This window comes from Penicillium cinerascens, assembly GCF_028974065.1.
Source record: "Penicillium cinerascens strain IBT 15544 chromosome Unknown scaffold_4_segment0_segment1, whole genome shotgun sequence".
Taxonomy (NCBI): Eukaryota; Fungi; Ascomycota; class Eurotiomycetes; order Eurotiales; family Aspergillaceae; genus Penicillium; species Penicillium cinerascens.
Window position 1 is genome coordinate 1593854 of NW_026695298.1, and position 14832 is coordinate 1608685.

General features: G+C 50.7%; 4 protein-coding genes across 4 annotated transcripts; 2 read left to right on the forward strand and 2 right to left on the reverse strand.

Moving 5' to 3' along the window:
• Nucleotides 1–77: 77 nt before the first annotated feature.
• N7498_009692 (uncharacterized protein) lies at nucleotides 78–4079 on the reverse strand (the record flags this gene model as incomplete). The annotated part of the gene is made up of 3 exons (XM_058456748.1): nucleotides 78–2047; nucleotides 2104–3391; nucleotides 3447–4079. The coding sequence occupies 3 exons, from the start codon at nucleotides 4077–4079 to the stop codon at nucleotides 78–80; spliced, it is 3891 nt and encodes a 1296-aa protein (XP_058303647.1).
• A 2925-nt stretch (nucleotides 4080–7004) lies between these two features.
• On the forward strand, nucleotides 7005–9209 carry prm1 (pheromone-regulated protein PRM1; the record flags this gene model as incomplete). The annotated part of the gene is made up of 1 exon (XM_058456749.1): nucleotides 7005–9209. The coding sequence occupies one exon, from the start codon at nucleotides 7005–7007 to the stop codon at nucleotides 9207–9209; it is 2205 nt and encodes a 734-aa protein (XP_058303648.1).
• Nucleotides 9210–9765: 556 nt separating this feature from the next.
• Nucleotides 9766–11762, reverse strand: N7498_009694 (fungal specific transcription factor domain-containing protein; the record flags this gene model as incomplete). Its single annotated transcript, XM_058456750.1, has 3 exons — nucleotides 9766–10009; nucleotides 10062–10843; nucleotides 10911–11762. Coding segments are annotated over 3 exons (1878 nt in total), but the record flags the coding sequence as incomplete, so codon positions are not given.
• A 653-nt stretch (nucleotides 11763–12415) lies between these two features.
• On the forward strand, nucleotides 12416–14277 carry N7498_009695 (putative iron-regulated transporter; the record flags this gene model as incomplete). The annotated part of the gene is made up of 6 exons (XM_058456751.1): nucleotides 12416–12770; nucleotides 12837–13006; nucleotides 13063–13102; nucleotides 13163–13320; nucleotides 13382–13912; nucleotides 13987–14277. 6 exons carry the CDS (start codon nucleotides 12416–12418, stop codon nucleotides 14275–14277), a joined length of 1545 nt encoding a protein of 514 aa, XP_058303650.1.
• Nucleotides 14278–14832: the final 555 nt, after the last annotated feature.

A 14832-nucleotide genomic window follows, 5' to 3' on the forward strand; every position in this document is an offset into this window, starting at 1 on the left:
AGCTCCAGACGGACAAATTGACCACCCCCAAGATCCTGGATCCCCCAACCACCAGCCCAAGGTGTTAAAGGTGGCATTTAACACCACTGCTCCTCGATCTCCATGGGACCGCTTTGGTAACCATCCCAGCCCTCGCCCCGTCGAAAGAGTCGACGATCCTCTTCCGGAAGGTCGTAACCTTCTCCGCAAATCCGAGCATTCACGCTCCTGGCGGTGGGGTGCGCGGTGCGGTTCGCCCGTAGGATCCAGTAATTGGACTCCCAGTTGTCGCAAAGACGAGCGAACCCCCGACTAACACACCCATTATCGCCAAGAAGCGTGACACGCTCGGACTCGCAGACCGGGTCACGACAAAAGCGAGGGCTTAGACCGTTCCAGTCGGTCTCGCAGGCGTGTCTTTCTCCGACACCCAGTTGGTTCACTTGCACGCCAAGTTCGAACCGAAACTGGTATCGGAGCATGTCATCCACATACTCACTCCACTGGCCGCTCAAGCGCAACCTGTCCCTGATCAGGCGGAACAGGTAGCAGACCAGGTAGGTGTTCTGCACCGATGACATGAGACACACTGCGAGAACGCGGCGGAAACGATCCTTCTCCGCCTCGTCGCAATGAACGACGAGGTACACGCGCGACGAGCATCGCACTTCGACAGATCCCGAGGGATGCCCCAAGCTGTTCACCTCATGCTTGTCTGTGAAAATGAAGTAGTCACCTTCATTTTCACGTCTGGAGCTGAACCACACCGCCTGGCGATGTCGCTCGGGGCTATCCCAGCCGTTGATGCCGGGGATCATTGGAGGGCCAAGCTTGATCAAGTCTGGGACCGAACTAAGCTTGGTGTGGCGCTGAAGCGAGTAGCCACCACAGTGCGGCCAGTGCCACAGGACGTCCTCCCGCATGTGGTCTTTTCCACAATACACGATCGTGGAAAGGGGCCCACAGTTGGGGCAGTTGACGGTTTGTCCGTCCCAGTAGTGGCAGTGCTTGTCGCAGCCCTGCAGCGCGCATTTCCATGTGTGGTAGGTCAGGTCGTAGAAGAACTGACCCTTGACAGGCGCTACCACAGTTTCAATGCTGCTGCTTGACGACGTCGGCGCGTGTGCCGGAGTTTGAGCGCTGCGACTGGGTGTCGCAGCGGGAGTAACAGCAATTCCGCCCTGGAGGACCCCGGCTGGTACCTCGGTCCGCGGACCGGGCGTCATGGCAGGGGTGGCGAAGGGCATTTTCCCCCGAGCAGTGTGTCCGGCTGGTACCACAGTCCGCGGACTTGGCGTCATGGCACGGATAACAGGCATCGGAGACTTGCCAGTGCCAGGGAGAGATGTTGTTGATTCAGGAGATGAGGATGCTATGTCGGCTTCAACGAGACCCGAGTGAGACAGCCGCCTTGCGCGCGGCGTAGACCCCAGGGCCTCTTGGTCGACATCACTTGACAAATTCTCTGCGCTGCCACCTGCAGGAAAAGGGTTGTTGATGTCAAGTGAGCCGAGTGCCGAGTCCAGCATCCGAATGTCAGAAACCTGAGCTTTACCCTTGTCCTTCATGATAGACTTCTTAGGAAGAGAAGCTGCCGGGTTGGACGTTGGATCAGCAAGAGTCATTTGGCAGTGGTGCTGGGACGAAGCATCGGCAACTGCTGGGTCCTGCACCGCGACGTCTTGCTGTCGGGGTTCTTCATGCTTGGTGGGGTTTTCCTGTGTTTCGGAGAGCTCAGTGTCCAGTTTTGAGAACTTGAGAGCCTTCTTGTTCTTGATCTTGCTTTCACGCTTCTTCCTGTTCTTCCTGTAGTTGGGACCTTTTTGATGCATCTCGACGACGGGTGCACTCTCCATGACGAGTGCAGTGGACGCCTTGATAGTGGATGCTAAACTACCACTATCGGATTTGGTGTCGTCCGATGGCAAGGCCAATTCAGAAATAGAGTCGTTCGACTCTGGCTGTTCGCAAAGAAGTACTGGGATAAGCTCTGGAGTGAGACAAGGAGTATCGCGTTCTGAACGCGGTGAAATTTCGTGAGTGAATCTGATGATATCTTTTTCGGATGCTGGGGCTTTTGTTAGCAAGTTTCGTCGCAAGAGGCTTATGGTGTTTGTTGCTCACCAAGCTTGTGCGATCGATCAGTGGAGGTAAGGGCCTTTGGCGTCACAGTCTCCGTTGGAGGGGAGATGTTTCTGACTGGAAGGCTCAGCCTCTGAGAACTTCCGCGTGGAGTATCCTCGGGTGGGGTATCCTCAGAAGAAGTATTCTGTCGAGAAGTCTCCTCAGGTTGATTAATAGCCTCAGGTGGAATATCTGTATTTCGTTCTGGAGTATGTGCAGGGAGAACGATATGTCCAGGGAGAGTATCTGCAGGAAGCGGGATGTTCGCAGGCAAAATCTCCTCAAGGAGTACGATATTCTCAGCCAGAGTATCTTCAAGGAGAAAAATATTCTCAGCCAGAGTATCGTCAGGAAGTGGGATATTCTCAGCCAGAGTCGCATCAGAGTCGCGTTTCCCGGCTTCTGAAAACGTGGTCAATCGATCTGTCGGGACGAAGGCTAGGTCTGAAAGGATGTGGGAAGGGGATGTAGATTCTTGCTTACCAGGGTGACTGGGTGATTCGGACTCTCCAGCTGAAAAGATGTCACCGTCGCCGGCGCTCAGGATTCTTGAGTCCGAAGTCGAGGTCAAGCGGGGTGACTGTGCAGGGGTGTGAAATCCAGCAGATTCTGTTGGACTTTGCGGTTCAGGAGAATCAGAGAAAGGATAATTTGGACAAGACTTGACGCTGGTGATAGATTGGGGGTGCGTCAAGGCAACGGGTTTGTCGTCGGCGCTCAGTTCACGCAACTCCTGAGACTTACCCTGAGCCTCTGCAAGTTGCTGTTCAGCCAGATTAGCGTTTTGTTTGAGCAAACGCTTTCCCTCCTTTTGATTAAACCTCTTTAAGGCCTTCTTTGACTGTCTCCACGCCTTTTGCCCTTGCTTCTTCCGTGACATGGGCGTCAATTTCACATTCCCCAAGTCAGCATCCTCCTCACTGGACATCGCTTTTTCCAGAATACTTCCCGACTCCGCCTGTTGATTCTCATCAGCACCCTTGGTGCCTGGTCTCGCAGCCTTGCGATCCTTCTCTTGCATTTTGTAATGCTGCCGAGCTACTACATCGGCTGCAGGATCATTAGTGGCTTTCTTCTCGGTGGTGATCATGAGCTCCTGCAGCTCCTTTAATGCGAGCTGTCCTTCCGCAGTATCAGGTTCTGATGGGTCGAGCTGCAGAGCAGCGGCGGTAACGAGGGCTTCTATTTTCGCCTTCTTCTGTTTGTGGATTTTGAGGTACAGGTCACGCCAGAATCGGATTCGAAGCCATATCCGAACCGGGAGCAACATGATTTGAATGTAAGTTGCCTATAAATGGTCAGTGCCCATCCTCATTGAACAAGGTTAAGTGCACTGCGCTTACCAGATCGGCCACTCTCATGTCCCGGTAGTCACTTCCAACGGTGTTCACGGTAAAAACAACCATTTCGCCAGAGTCGACCCGAAATTTGATGTGGACGTGGTCGGAATTCTCGCTTTTCTTTCTCCAGCTTGCGGTGCAGCCATAGAGAGAAACTTCGTTACCCCAGTCGTCGAGTTTCCAAATAGCCCCTATCTTCTTGGATGCCTTTCTCATGCTGTTATTGAACCTGACGAACGCATCCGCACCCATCCAGTGGTGTGTGATACCAAAGCTGAGCCGAGAGCCGTCCTTGATGCCCAGTCGTGAGCTGTCGTTGAGGAGCTGTCGAACCTTGCGAAGGAGCTCTATGCGCCCCCCTGGATATTCAGCAGGCATCGTAAAGGACATTTGCAAGACATCATTCATATAGTCAAGCGAAACCTTGAAGTCGTCATGAGGGGTCTGTTTGTCAATTCCCAGATGAAAGGATCGTGAATCCTCACGCCACTCATGGACATGAAGGCGCAGCACATGCTCGGCAGAGACATAGTCTGTGCCCTCTTCACCAGGGATTTCCTCGATCTCATTGTTGGCGTTGAGGATGATCCCATACTCAGCCTCTTTCGAGGTCTGTTGGCTCTGCCAGATACCCATGGCCGATGATACTGGAGGTCAAACTGAATCTTCAGAAAAGCCATGTTAGCCCAGATCCGGCATCTGCAACTTGGTATTCCGAAGACCTCACACAGCTTTTTGTAGTGAAAAAGCCGCCTGATCCCGGCAGGCTCAGTGAAGCCTCTGTGTCGATGACTGTGACGGCACAGTATTAGCCAGCAACCCCACGATTCCCAAATTGCAGCGAATAACTTACAGGCAAATATTCTGATCACTGCCTTAGGTGATAAGGCACGGTATCCTGAATGTTATGCAGCAGGCTTGATCAGCACGAACTGCATAGTGTGCAAGCGATGTGCCATGTGGAAACTTACCTGGACTCCTTGGGTTAGCTTCCTGCTTGAATCCGGAGACCAGCAGATACCGCAGCAACTCAGTGGTCCTGAACAAGCTGTGAAATGATGTGTTAACTTGGGCCCGAAGTTTTTCAGACAGTATAGCATGCAGAAAGTTTACCAAGATCCTTCTGGGTCGGTGTTCAAAAGCGTGTCAGCCCAGCAGAGATTATCAGGCGAAGGTCTTGCACAGGCTGTGATGGAGATGTTAGAAGAGGATCTGATGCAGTACTCACTTAAAACGGGGTTGACTTGCCAGAAATATTATGCGTGGGTGTACTGGTGGCTTCGAGGGCTAAGTAATGTGTGAAAGGACGCGTTTTGTGCGAAGGGGAAGAATATGTTTGTGACGGAGGATGAATATCGCACAAAGACGATGTTTGGAGATGTGAATTTCTTTTGCTGCACCTGCTTCAAGGAGATACTTGCATGTTGACTAGGTCCAGGCAAAAGTCATGAGAAGGGATAGATGGATGAAAGGAAGGTATGGGGAGAAAGGTAAGTTGTGTGGAGGAAGCTGGAAAGTCGAAGCCGAAGTCGAGTATGAAATATCGAGTGCGAAAGTGACGGCTAATTCCGGGCAGACAGCTTCGCGCCCTCATGCAACGCGTCAAATGCGACTGCTAACGCGACCTGAAGATATCCACGCGTCTGAGCAGCTTTTGTATATGAGGAAGATTTGGTCTGCGAAATCAGCTATTGATCTTTTTGGCTGGTATGATCAATCAAGTCTGGGACAGAGCCAGATCGCAAATGGAGCGTGAAACGATACGGCTTCGGCGACAAGAAACGGAGTGAGAAGTTTCGCCACAGGCATTCTATTCGTTTATCATGTATTCATTCTGTCAAGACATTGGCCCTCGCGCTACCTGACGATGCTTCTATGCGCTTCCGGAGCCCGAGCAAATAGGAACAGCGAAATAAGTTGAAGCTTATGCTCACGACTACCTCTCCGCATTGAAATATGGGCAAATACGTGTTCACAGATGCTCGCCCACAGGCTCCGACGCCGAGTACCCCATGACCAACTGGTGATGCCTTTGACGTGCGGAGAGTATTCTTTCTGATTTCAGTCTTCTGCCATGTTTTTATTCAGAGCCAGGGCATCTTAAAAACTAAAGATTGCTATGAACTGAATTCCGCGACAGTGTGGTTTGCTCTTGTAGTGACCTGTCATGCGCTAATTTCAAGGATTCCAAGTATAGGCAAAGGCTTAATATTCAAAGATAGGTATGTCATTGGCCGGCCTACTTACGGAGATCCAGAATTGCATGGGTTGTTGAAAACCCCAACGCCCAGATTTGAAATCCCTAGTGACATTACGCAGAGCAAAAATTACATAGATATATTGCAACTCCCATTGTGAAGGTCACTACGAAGTAGAACCTCCCGATGGAATTTCGTAACCGGTAAAGGGCCAGGATATATACATGTTTGCTGCCTGGCAATCCCATGAGGGCATGCGGAAAGGCAGATCCAAAGATATATGACTTGAGAATATCGAAGAAGCAAAGTATTTATTCCATCGAACCAGCCTATTCAGCTCCATAAATTGATGCTGCCCACGATGGAAACTCAACAATTTAGGGTAAACATGAACACGTGATACCGGGACATGTGAGATACCCGGACGTGTTTTGGGCGAAGCGGGAAGCGCCCTCGCAAATAACTGTGCACAAACATCCCAAAGAAAGTCGATTTGGTTTCCAGTTCCCGACAGTTTATCCATGGACAATCAATTATGTAGTGCCAAAGCCCTCAACGGCAAAAAATGATACTGACCTATTCCGAGTTCTCGGGGTGATCTTGCTTTCGGTCAGCAAACGACCCGAACGGTGATATCGAGCGGCACAGGAACAAAGGAGCGTTGCCCGGCAGTGCATCTCAAACAAATAGCTTCTGCCTGAACAGAGGATGTCGAAAACGGCAAGTAGTGAAAGAAACCTTTGTTCGAGCTTCGTCCCTTAGGCGGTGGATGATTGGCTGTCGGCGATGGTTGCTAAGCGCCCACTAGGGCTATATTTGGGTTTCCGGCGCTATTCGCAACAACGAATGTCACTTACGCGCTTTCGTGCGAGATGAAACAAACTCTGGCTCAGATAATCTGTCTGCAGGCCTTATTTCTATGCTTTCTTTGTTTCGACAGGCCCGTGACTCACTCTGAGTGGTCGTTTCACTGTCGCGGGATCGTGAACTGCAGAAGGGGTTTTTTATAAAAAGTATCAGGCGCATCGTACGTGCCGTTGGCGCCCTACCTAACCAGACCTCTGCAGGCTGCTGCCAGTAAATATATTTGTTCTCCAGGACTACCTTCTGCCTCTATTGTTTTCTTCCCTTTCTTCGGACTCCAGGGCTGCCTATTGAATACCTTCACCATCAGGCTGCGCTTTCTATTCATTATGATTCTTCAATAAAAACTTGGCTGGATTCGACCTATATATTCTTTGTCTACAACGTCTTCCTATATTTCCCTTTCTTGCTCCTTGTTTCTTTCATCTACCCTCCATCCACCATCTCATCTTCTGCGCTGGCGCACACCTCTCTCTACACCTGACCCTAGCGCATCAAGATGGTATTCTCACGATCTGGGCGATCGATATTCCCTCTGCTTCCGCCATATGGTACTCACGACCCCAACAACGGCCAAATCATTCCCTTGCATCCCGATGGACTCACCCCATATCTCGGTTTGCGAGCTCGGCTATCACAAGTATGGATCAATCGCTGGACGATTCTGCTACTTCTTGTGCTCGTGCGAGTCTTGATAGCAATCGGAGATGTCCGAAGTGATATGGCATCCGCCAAGCGCGAGGCGCTATCGGCATGCACGTCGGTTGAATCGATGGGAAGTGCCATGGCGTCGATGCCGCACTACCTTTCCGATGGAACCAACGAGCTTGTAGCCTCTGGAATCGAAAAGGCCGTCAATGGCCTGGGATCCATGCTCATGCTCACCATCACGGGTGTTGAGGAAATTATTCTTTTTATCCTCAAAATCATGTACCAGACCTACCTCTGTCTTATCACCATGGCCGTTCGGGCCACCGTCTCTGTGAGCGTAGCTTTGATTGAAGACGTTGCGGACGCTGTAAACAGCACCCTCCACAGCATCAGTTCAGACATTCAGAGCACTGTCAGTACATTTGAACATGGGCTGAACGACGTTGTTGATCTTGTCAACAGCGCTGCGAGTGCCCTGGGTGCTAATATCCCAACCTTGAATCTCAATAGCTCCATTTCCGCTCTGGATGATTGGACAATCCCATCGTCCTTTGACAAGAAACTGAACGAGCTGAACAGCTCTATTCCCACCTTCAGTGAGGTGCAGAACTTCACCGAGAATCTTATCAAGCTTCCATTCGAAGAAGTCAAACATTTGATCAACAACTCACTCGGCACTTATACCTTCGACCGCTCTGCTCTTTCAGTCCCGGCCAAGAAACAGTTGACCTTCTGCAATGACAACGATGGAATCAACAGCTTCTTTGACGGAGTAACCGACGTCGCTATCACTGCGCGGAAAGTCTTCATTATTGTGCTCGTCATCGCGGCAGTTTTGGCTTGCGTGCCGATGACATGGCAAGAGATCCGCCGATGGCGACAGATGAAGGAGCGCTCCGAGCTCGTCCGAAAGGAGGCCCATGACCCCATGGACGTAGTGTACATTGTTTCGCGCCCATATACCGCCGCCGCCGGTATCAAGGCAGCAAGCCGCTTCAGCAACAGCCGTCGGCAGATCCTTGTCCGCTGGGCAATCGCATACGCAACCTCGGTCCCTGCACTGTTTGTTCTTTCCATTGCCATCGCTGCTCTACTATCTTGCCTCTTCCAATATATCCTCCTCCGGGTCATCTCGAAAACAGTTCCAGAGCTCACCAGTGAGGTGGGTGCCTTTGCCGACAAAGTAGTCGACGCGCTCCAAAACGCCTCCGCGGAATGGGCAAACGATGCCAACAGCGCGATCACCGGTTTCGACGACGATCTCAACAAAAACGTCTTCGGATGGGTCAACACCAGCACCCATGCGGTAAACGAAACACTCAACGCCTTTGTCGAGAAAACACAAGGTGTCCTTAATGAGACCTTCGGAGGAACCCTCCTCTACGAGCCGATCGAAGAAGTCTTCAACTGCCTCGTTTTATTGAAGATCACAGGCGTGCAAAGGGGCCTTACGTGGGTCTCAGATCATGCGCACATCGATTTCCCCCTCCTACCAAACGACACCTTCTCCCGAGGCGCCGCTGCCAGTATCTCCAATACCACCTCCGACCCTTCTGACAGCTTCCTCGCCGACGCAGACGACGAGACGTCCAACAAAATCACCGAAGTCGTCGTGAGCGTGATCAACAAGCTCGAAGACTCCCTACGAACAGAAACACTCATCGCCACTATGGTCCTCTTGCTTTGGGTTGTAATTGTTCTAATCGGCTTCTCGCGCTCCCTCATCCTTTGCTGGGGTCGCGATCGAAATCGCGGCGAGGGCGGCGGCCATGCTATGGACCCAATACCAAACAATTCTAGGCCCGGTCCTGGCTCTAGGGGATTCGACGACGTTCCTCTCACTGCTATTCCGAAAAATACCCTGGGATCTGTACAGGCAGTTCCTAAGTATGAGACTCCTGCGGATATGCCCGCCGTTCGGAGTGAGCCGACTTACAAGGATGAAAAGCTTGGGTTTGCGGGGCAGAGGGATTATGACACGGCTTTGCAGGTTGATACGGCGCCTGCTTTGAGAAGGAGCAATTACGTCGAGTACAATGATACGAAGGGGTGATAGGCCTGCGTCAGTTTGACGCTTGGACTTCTTTCTTTTTTGTTTGCATAATTTTGTGCATATACCAGAGCTGGTAACCTTCTTTATTCGTATCCAACCTTGGAACTGCGTTGAAGGTGTCATCAACAAGATACAGTACAATTCGAAAAACAGATTCCATAACACATAAATTGTTTCTCGGTCCGTATCCGAAACGGCGCTGAGTTATATTTGACCAAGTGGTAAAAAAGCTATCTTAAATATAGATATCTTTTCAACAATTACGTGACTCCAAAGAATATATCTTACACGAAACTTCTTTACATCCTCTGCCTCTGCGTCTGTGGCCCTCCATGCCCTATCAACGTCCCAATCCCTGGTATCCATTCCCCTCTAGCACCAATATCCCGAGAATTGCTAGTGGCATGCTCTATAATAAAGATTTTCAAATTGTCACTACCAAGTGCGAAGGGGAATCAGGTAACAACAGCTTTACAGTAACTATCATGATAGAGAGGATAGGTGGTAATTTTGATCGGTTTGACTTGACCGCTGGCAACATCTCGCCAAGTTCACATTACTCTCTTTCCGCCTTCGTCACTGCACACGTTCCAAGCCACACTAGCCTCATTAAGAAATTGCCAGTTTCTTGGACACGAGCGATCTCGCTCTGCGTCAAAGCTCCCACAGGTATGTCTCGTATCATGTTGGCAGCCGATATAAGAAGCTCCAAATCAATCCGTGATTGTGAATCGAGGGGATGAATAACGATATTGAGGAAGAGTGACAGGGCGGCGGTAGACGAATAGAATGTTACGAACCTCCAGCCTCAGTTAGCATGCTTTGCACAGGCTTCCCCAAGAACATACTTACCGGAACGCGTCTTCCCTAAGCGTGCTGACGAGAATTCTTAAGCACCACAGCGTTGAGCGACTAGCCATCAAAGACAAATCGAAGCTCGAATGAACTACACTATGCAGATCCGGGATCTCGTCACTGGTTTCGATAGTGCATTTTCTCACTGTCGTATGAATGACGGTCATTAAGTAGTGGTAGTCCAATTGCAGAGACATTCGATGGATCATATACGGAATCCCTTCGTCGGATCCAATTGGTATAGGATTTTTCGAGACAGAAAGTGCAGGGCGGAAATTGACAGGGATGGATAGCCGCCAGTGTTCTATCTCGTCATCCAGTTGCCGTATATTCAGAAGGAGTTGGTTATCATTATCCTTCAAGGCCCGGGCAGACAAGAGCTGTCGACAGACTTTCTCCTTCAGATGGCTAAGGCGAGGATCTCCAGGAAGATGAGGGGTGAGATATCTGTGGGCTTCGTCATCACCTGCAAAGAATGTATCCAAGCCTGGTAAGTAGGTATAATGATCAAAATAGTTATCAGGCAGGTCGAGGTCGCAGTAGACATCGGTGAGAAGAGGAGGATTGCCAGTGCAAAGTGAGATATCTTTGTCGAGCATGTAGCATAGCCAGAACAGCATTCGAGTGTGGTCATTTTCGCGTTCTGAGCGGGAACGCTCAAGGCCAAAGGGATTTGATGGGTGGTAGAGGTGTCCTCTTAGAGCGCAGACTATGCGACACGCAATCGATTGAAAGAAGGCAGCGCCTTGCCAGTCGGCATGGAATGCACGCTGTATTTGCTAATTCAGAATATCAGTCTGAATCTCTGAAGTATTAGGAGCAAGCCACGATGCAACCCGGACTAACCAATACTAGTGCTGTCTGGAGAGTCGACAAGCTACTATCCTTAGAGATGTGTAATAGTAGATATTGTGCCTTGGCTGCGCACAAGTCCACATCCACGGAGCGGGATATTTGCTTCGACGCGTTTCCGCGAGGCGCAATGGATAGAGCGCTCAAAACACACGCCTTGGCTGAGACTTGCATAGGCGAGAACACAGGCCCATCCGCAGGTCCGTAGGCGGTCTCCATCGTCGTCTCAAACAGAATTTCGTCCAGTACGGGGAAGCGTAGTCTGAATCTAGATCTGAAGAATGCACTCATAATCTCTCGAGCGGCGTCCTTGTCAGGCAGTTCGCATAGCTCTGGTGAGAAAAATGGCTGAAGGGCCCAAGGCGGGGAATACTCCATGATGGGAATACTGAAATCAGCCCATGTAACCTCCTGGGCGGTTCTTATTGAGACCCATCGGCGGCCTGCTTCAGAGGACATAGGTATTCCATTAAAGTACCAGTTGGGTCCCCATTGAGTGGCGGACCTACTACCCTTCGCTAGATACTCCTTGGCGAGGTAGTCACAGGAGTTAGCGGGTGTTTGTGTCAAGTCAGTAGGGCAAAGGGAGCTCCTCGAAACGGCAATTCGCTCCCTATCGCTTGTTACGGTGGAAACGTTGGACGGGTTGGTGCTTGAAGGGCCCGATGTTGTCGACTTTTCGGGATTGGTCACATCTCGACACGCCGAATCTGGCGTGGGCTCAACTCGGGACAGGACACCCTCCAGCTCACCCTCCAGCTGCTGAATGCGATGGAACAAGCTCTGTACATCACTGGAACCCGAAAAGGTGAAGGTGTTAAAACACGCAATCCCACAGTGTGCCGGACTGGGAAATGTTCAGACCTGTTACGCTGCTTCTTCTGCGGTTTCTCTCTCTTGAAAGTGCATTCAATGTCCCGATGACTGCACCATTCACAAGGGCCATTTAGGTTAGGATGAGAGCATTGAATCTAGATGCAAGTGACTAGTGTCAGAACAGCTGGCAGGGTAGGAGGCCCTCCATTCGGACATAGGGGGGAACCACGTGCCTTTCTTCGATAGCAAGCGTCGCATGCTCTTTTTTGAGGTAAAGACCTTTTTAGAGGCATAATGGCGGCGAGCAGTCATCAAACGGCGGGATATTTTCGGAGCGCGGAGAGAATCTTCGGAGTTTTCGGAGGCCGCGTTTAAGCAATCGAAGGACTTGCGTGAGGACCACGTGATGCGGGTCTCGGTCCACGCGTGTCATTGGTTTCCAGATGTACTTTCACGGCGACTAGCTGCCGTGGATTCTCCACTTCGCTTCAGCTATCAGATCACAGCGACGAGCGGAGCCGAGGACGGATCAGGAGGATCCGTATCAGACCTTCGATGATCTCGCCAGAGTTTAGCCCAGGGCACCTTGCCCTAGGGTATATGTCATCATTAAAGTTAATCCTCAAACATCTTTGGCCCAGCAAAAAGATTTTAGACAGCGATTCCCAGAAGCCGTGTGAAAAATGGCCGCCCGCCGAAGAGAGCAACCAACTCTTGATGAGCGCACGCCTCTGATCACCGATGCTGAAAATGCTGGAGCTTCGAGTTCTACTCCGTCGGGGAATAGGGATGATGCACGAGGTCAGGTTCCGACCAGGGTAGCTTATCGCCTATACACATCACACTTCCTGTCAACCTGGAACTCCCGCGTCTTCGAATTCGGGGCCGTTCTGTATTTGGCCTCGGTCTTTCCAGGAACACTGCTACCTATGTCTGCCTATGCGCTCTCTCGTGGGCTAGCGGCGATCATCTTCGCTCCGGCGGTGGGACACTACATCGATGTCGGCAACCGTTTGCAGGTCGTTCGGCTTTCAATCGGTAAGACTCTTTCTCGGACAACCCGAGACAAGCCCATACGTCGAGCAAAACCACTGACCACGTTAGTATTACAACGGCTTGTTGTGGCTGCATCGTGCGCGATCTTCTATCTGCTAGCAATCGACCTTCCAATGAAACGAGTGGTCAAAAATTGCTTGCTGGTGATTCTCACGCTGTTGGCTTGCTTGGAGAAGTTATGCTCTGTCTTGAACATGGTCTCTGTGGAGAAAGATTGGGTAGGGTTATGCAAGCCAATCAATCAACGATGATCACTACTGACATGATTTGGCAGGTTGTGATCGTTGCCGGAGAAGATTACGGATTGCTCAGGAGTGGGTGACACAGTTTCAAAATAAATTGGCCATTCCATGCTAACTTACTATTTAACACAGCTATGAACGCCCAAATGAGACGAATTGACTTGGTCTGCAAACTAATAGGGCCTCTTTTCATCGCTCTTATCGATGGTATATCAACAGAGGCCGCTATTCTCGTCAATCTCGGGATGAATGTCTGTTCGGTCGTGGTGGAGTACTTCTCGATCGCCAAGGTATGATATCCAGTGCGTCGCCTTCAGCCTCGTAGAACACTGTTCTGACGTTCTACCTCAGGTGTATTATGAAGTGCCGGAATTACAAGAAACGAAACATTCATCACCCACATTTCGACGGGTAGAACCAGAACAGCATAATTTCTTTGTACGCGTCTGGAGAGCTTGCTGTCAAGGTGTACGGCAGGCTCAGGGAGACTTCGGTTTTTATTTTCGGCATCAATTGTTCCTCCCGTCCTTTGCTGGAGCATTGCTATACTTGACAGTTCTGTCATTTTCGGGACAAATGGTCACTTGGCTTCTGTCCGCAGGCTATGACTCGACGCAGATCGCCGTTGCAAGAACCTTGTCTGTCATATTTGAAGTGCTGGCCACCTGGGTTGCTCCTGGCCTGATGGGGAAAATCGGGCCCATTCGTGCTGGTATCTGGCTAGCAAGTTCGCAGATTATATGCCTAGCAGGTGGCATGGCTATTTTCTGGATTTACGCCAGCCAACCTCTACTCTCGGCATCGGGTCTCGTGGGGGGTACGATTCTCAGCCGGGTAGGCTTGCGAGGGTTTGATTTATGTGCACAGATTCTTGTTCAGGAGGTGAGTTGTTCCCGGCCTTGCCAATGTCTGCTTTCAATAGAGAGCCAACTCCTGACTTTCATGGAACCTTATAGGGTGTTGCAGCCGAGGCGCGAGGCTCTTTTTCGTCGATCGAAGCTGCTTGGCAGAACCTATTCGAGATCTGCTCCTATATCTCCACGATTGTTTTCTCACGTCCGGATCAGTTCAAGTGGCCGGCCCTCATTAGTATGATTGCCGTTGGACTCGCTGGTTTGCTGTACGCGATCTTTGTACGGATCCAACGGGGACACTTGTTGCACCTGCCGAAGTGTATTGCTCCCGAGCGCCTGCAGCGTTCGAGGGAACGGGGTCTGGATAGGATCTGCTCGGCTACTGACTTCTAGTCTCTAGCTCATTGCAATCTGCTATGATTGATTTCGATCAATCCTGGTTTAGCTCTTTTCGGTAGGACATGGAATATCTGCGACGGCATGGCATCGTAATCTTGCCGACAAATACTTTAAGTTTGTTGTCCTACATTCGATGTTGTCTACGCACTGTATCCTTTGAGAGTTATTTCTCTGAAACCAGGTATTTTTAATAGACACTGGATCGTTCAGCCCAGTTGCGTCAATAGCCGCCTTTCGGGACCCACCGTTCAGTTCACGTGGGCGGAACGGGATATTTTTGAACTTGATCGCATACAGTGCTCCCTCTCCGACAATGTTGCCACCATTGCGCTTACATAGCAGCATCGCATGCTCTCTTTGGAGCGAATGTTTTGTTGGAGGCATGGCCGTGAAGGGTGATCAATAATAAGAGCTTTGGTTTTCGGAGAGGAGTCCGGAGGGATATTTCGGTTGTGGAGGGTGCGGAGGTTTCGGAGGCCGCATTTTAAATTCCCTCACCCCACTCTCTGGAGAGCCTCCGAAACCTCCGGACGATCACTTGAATCTTAC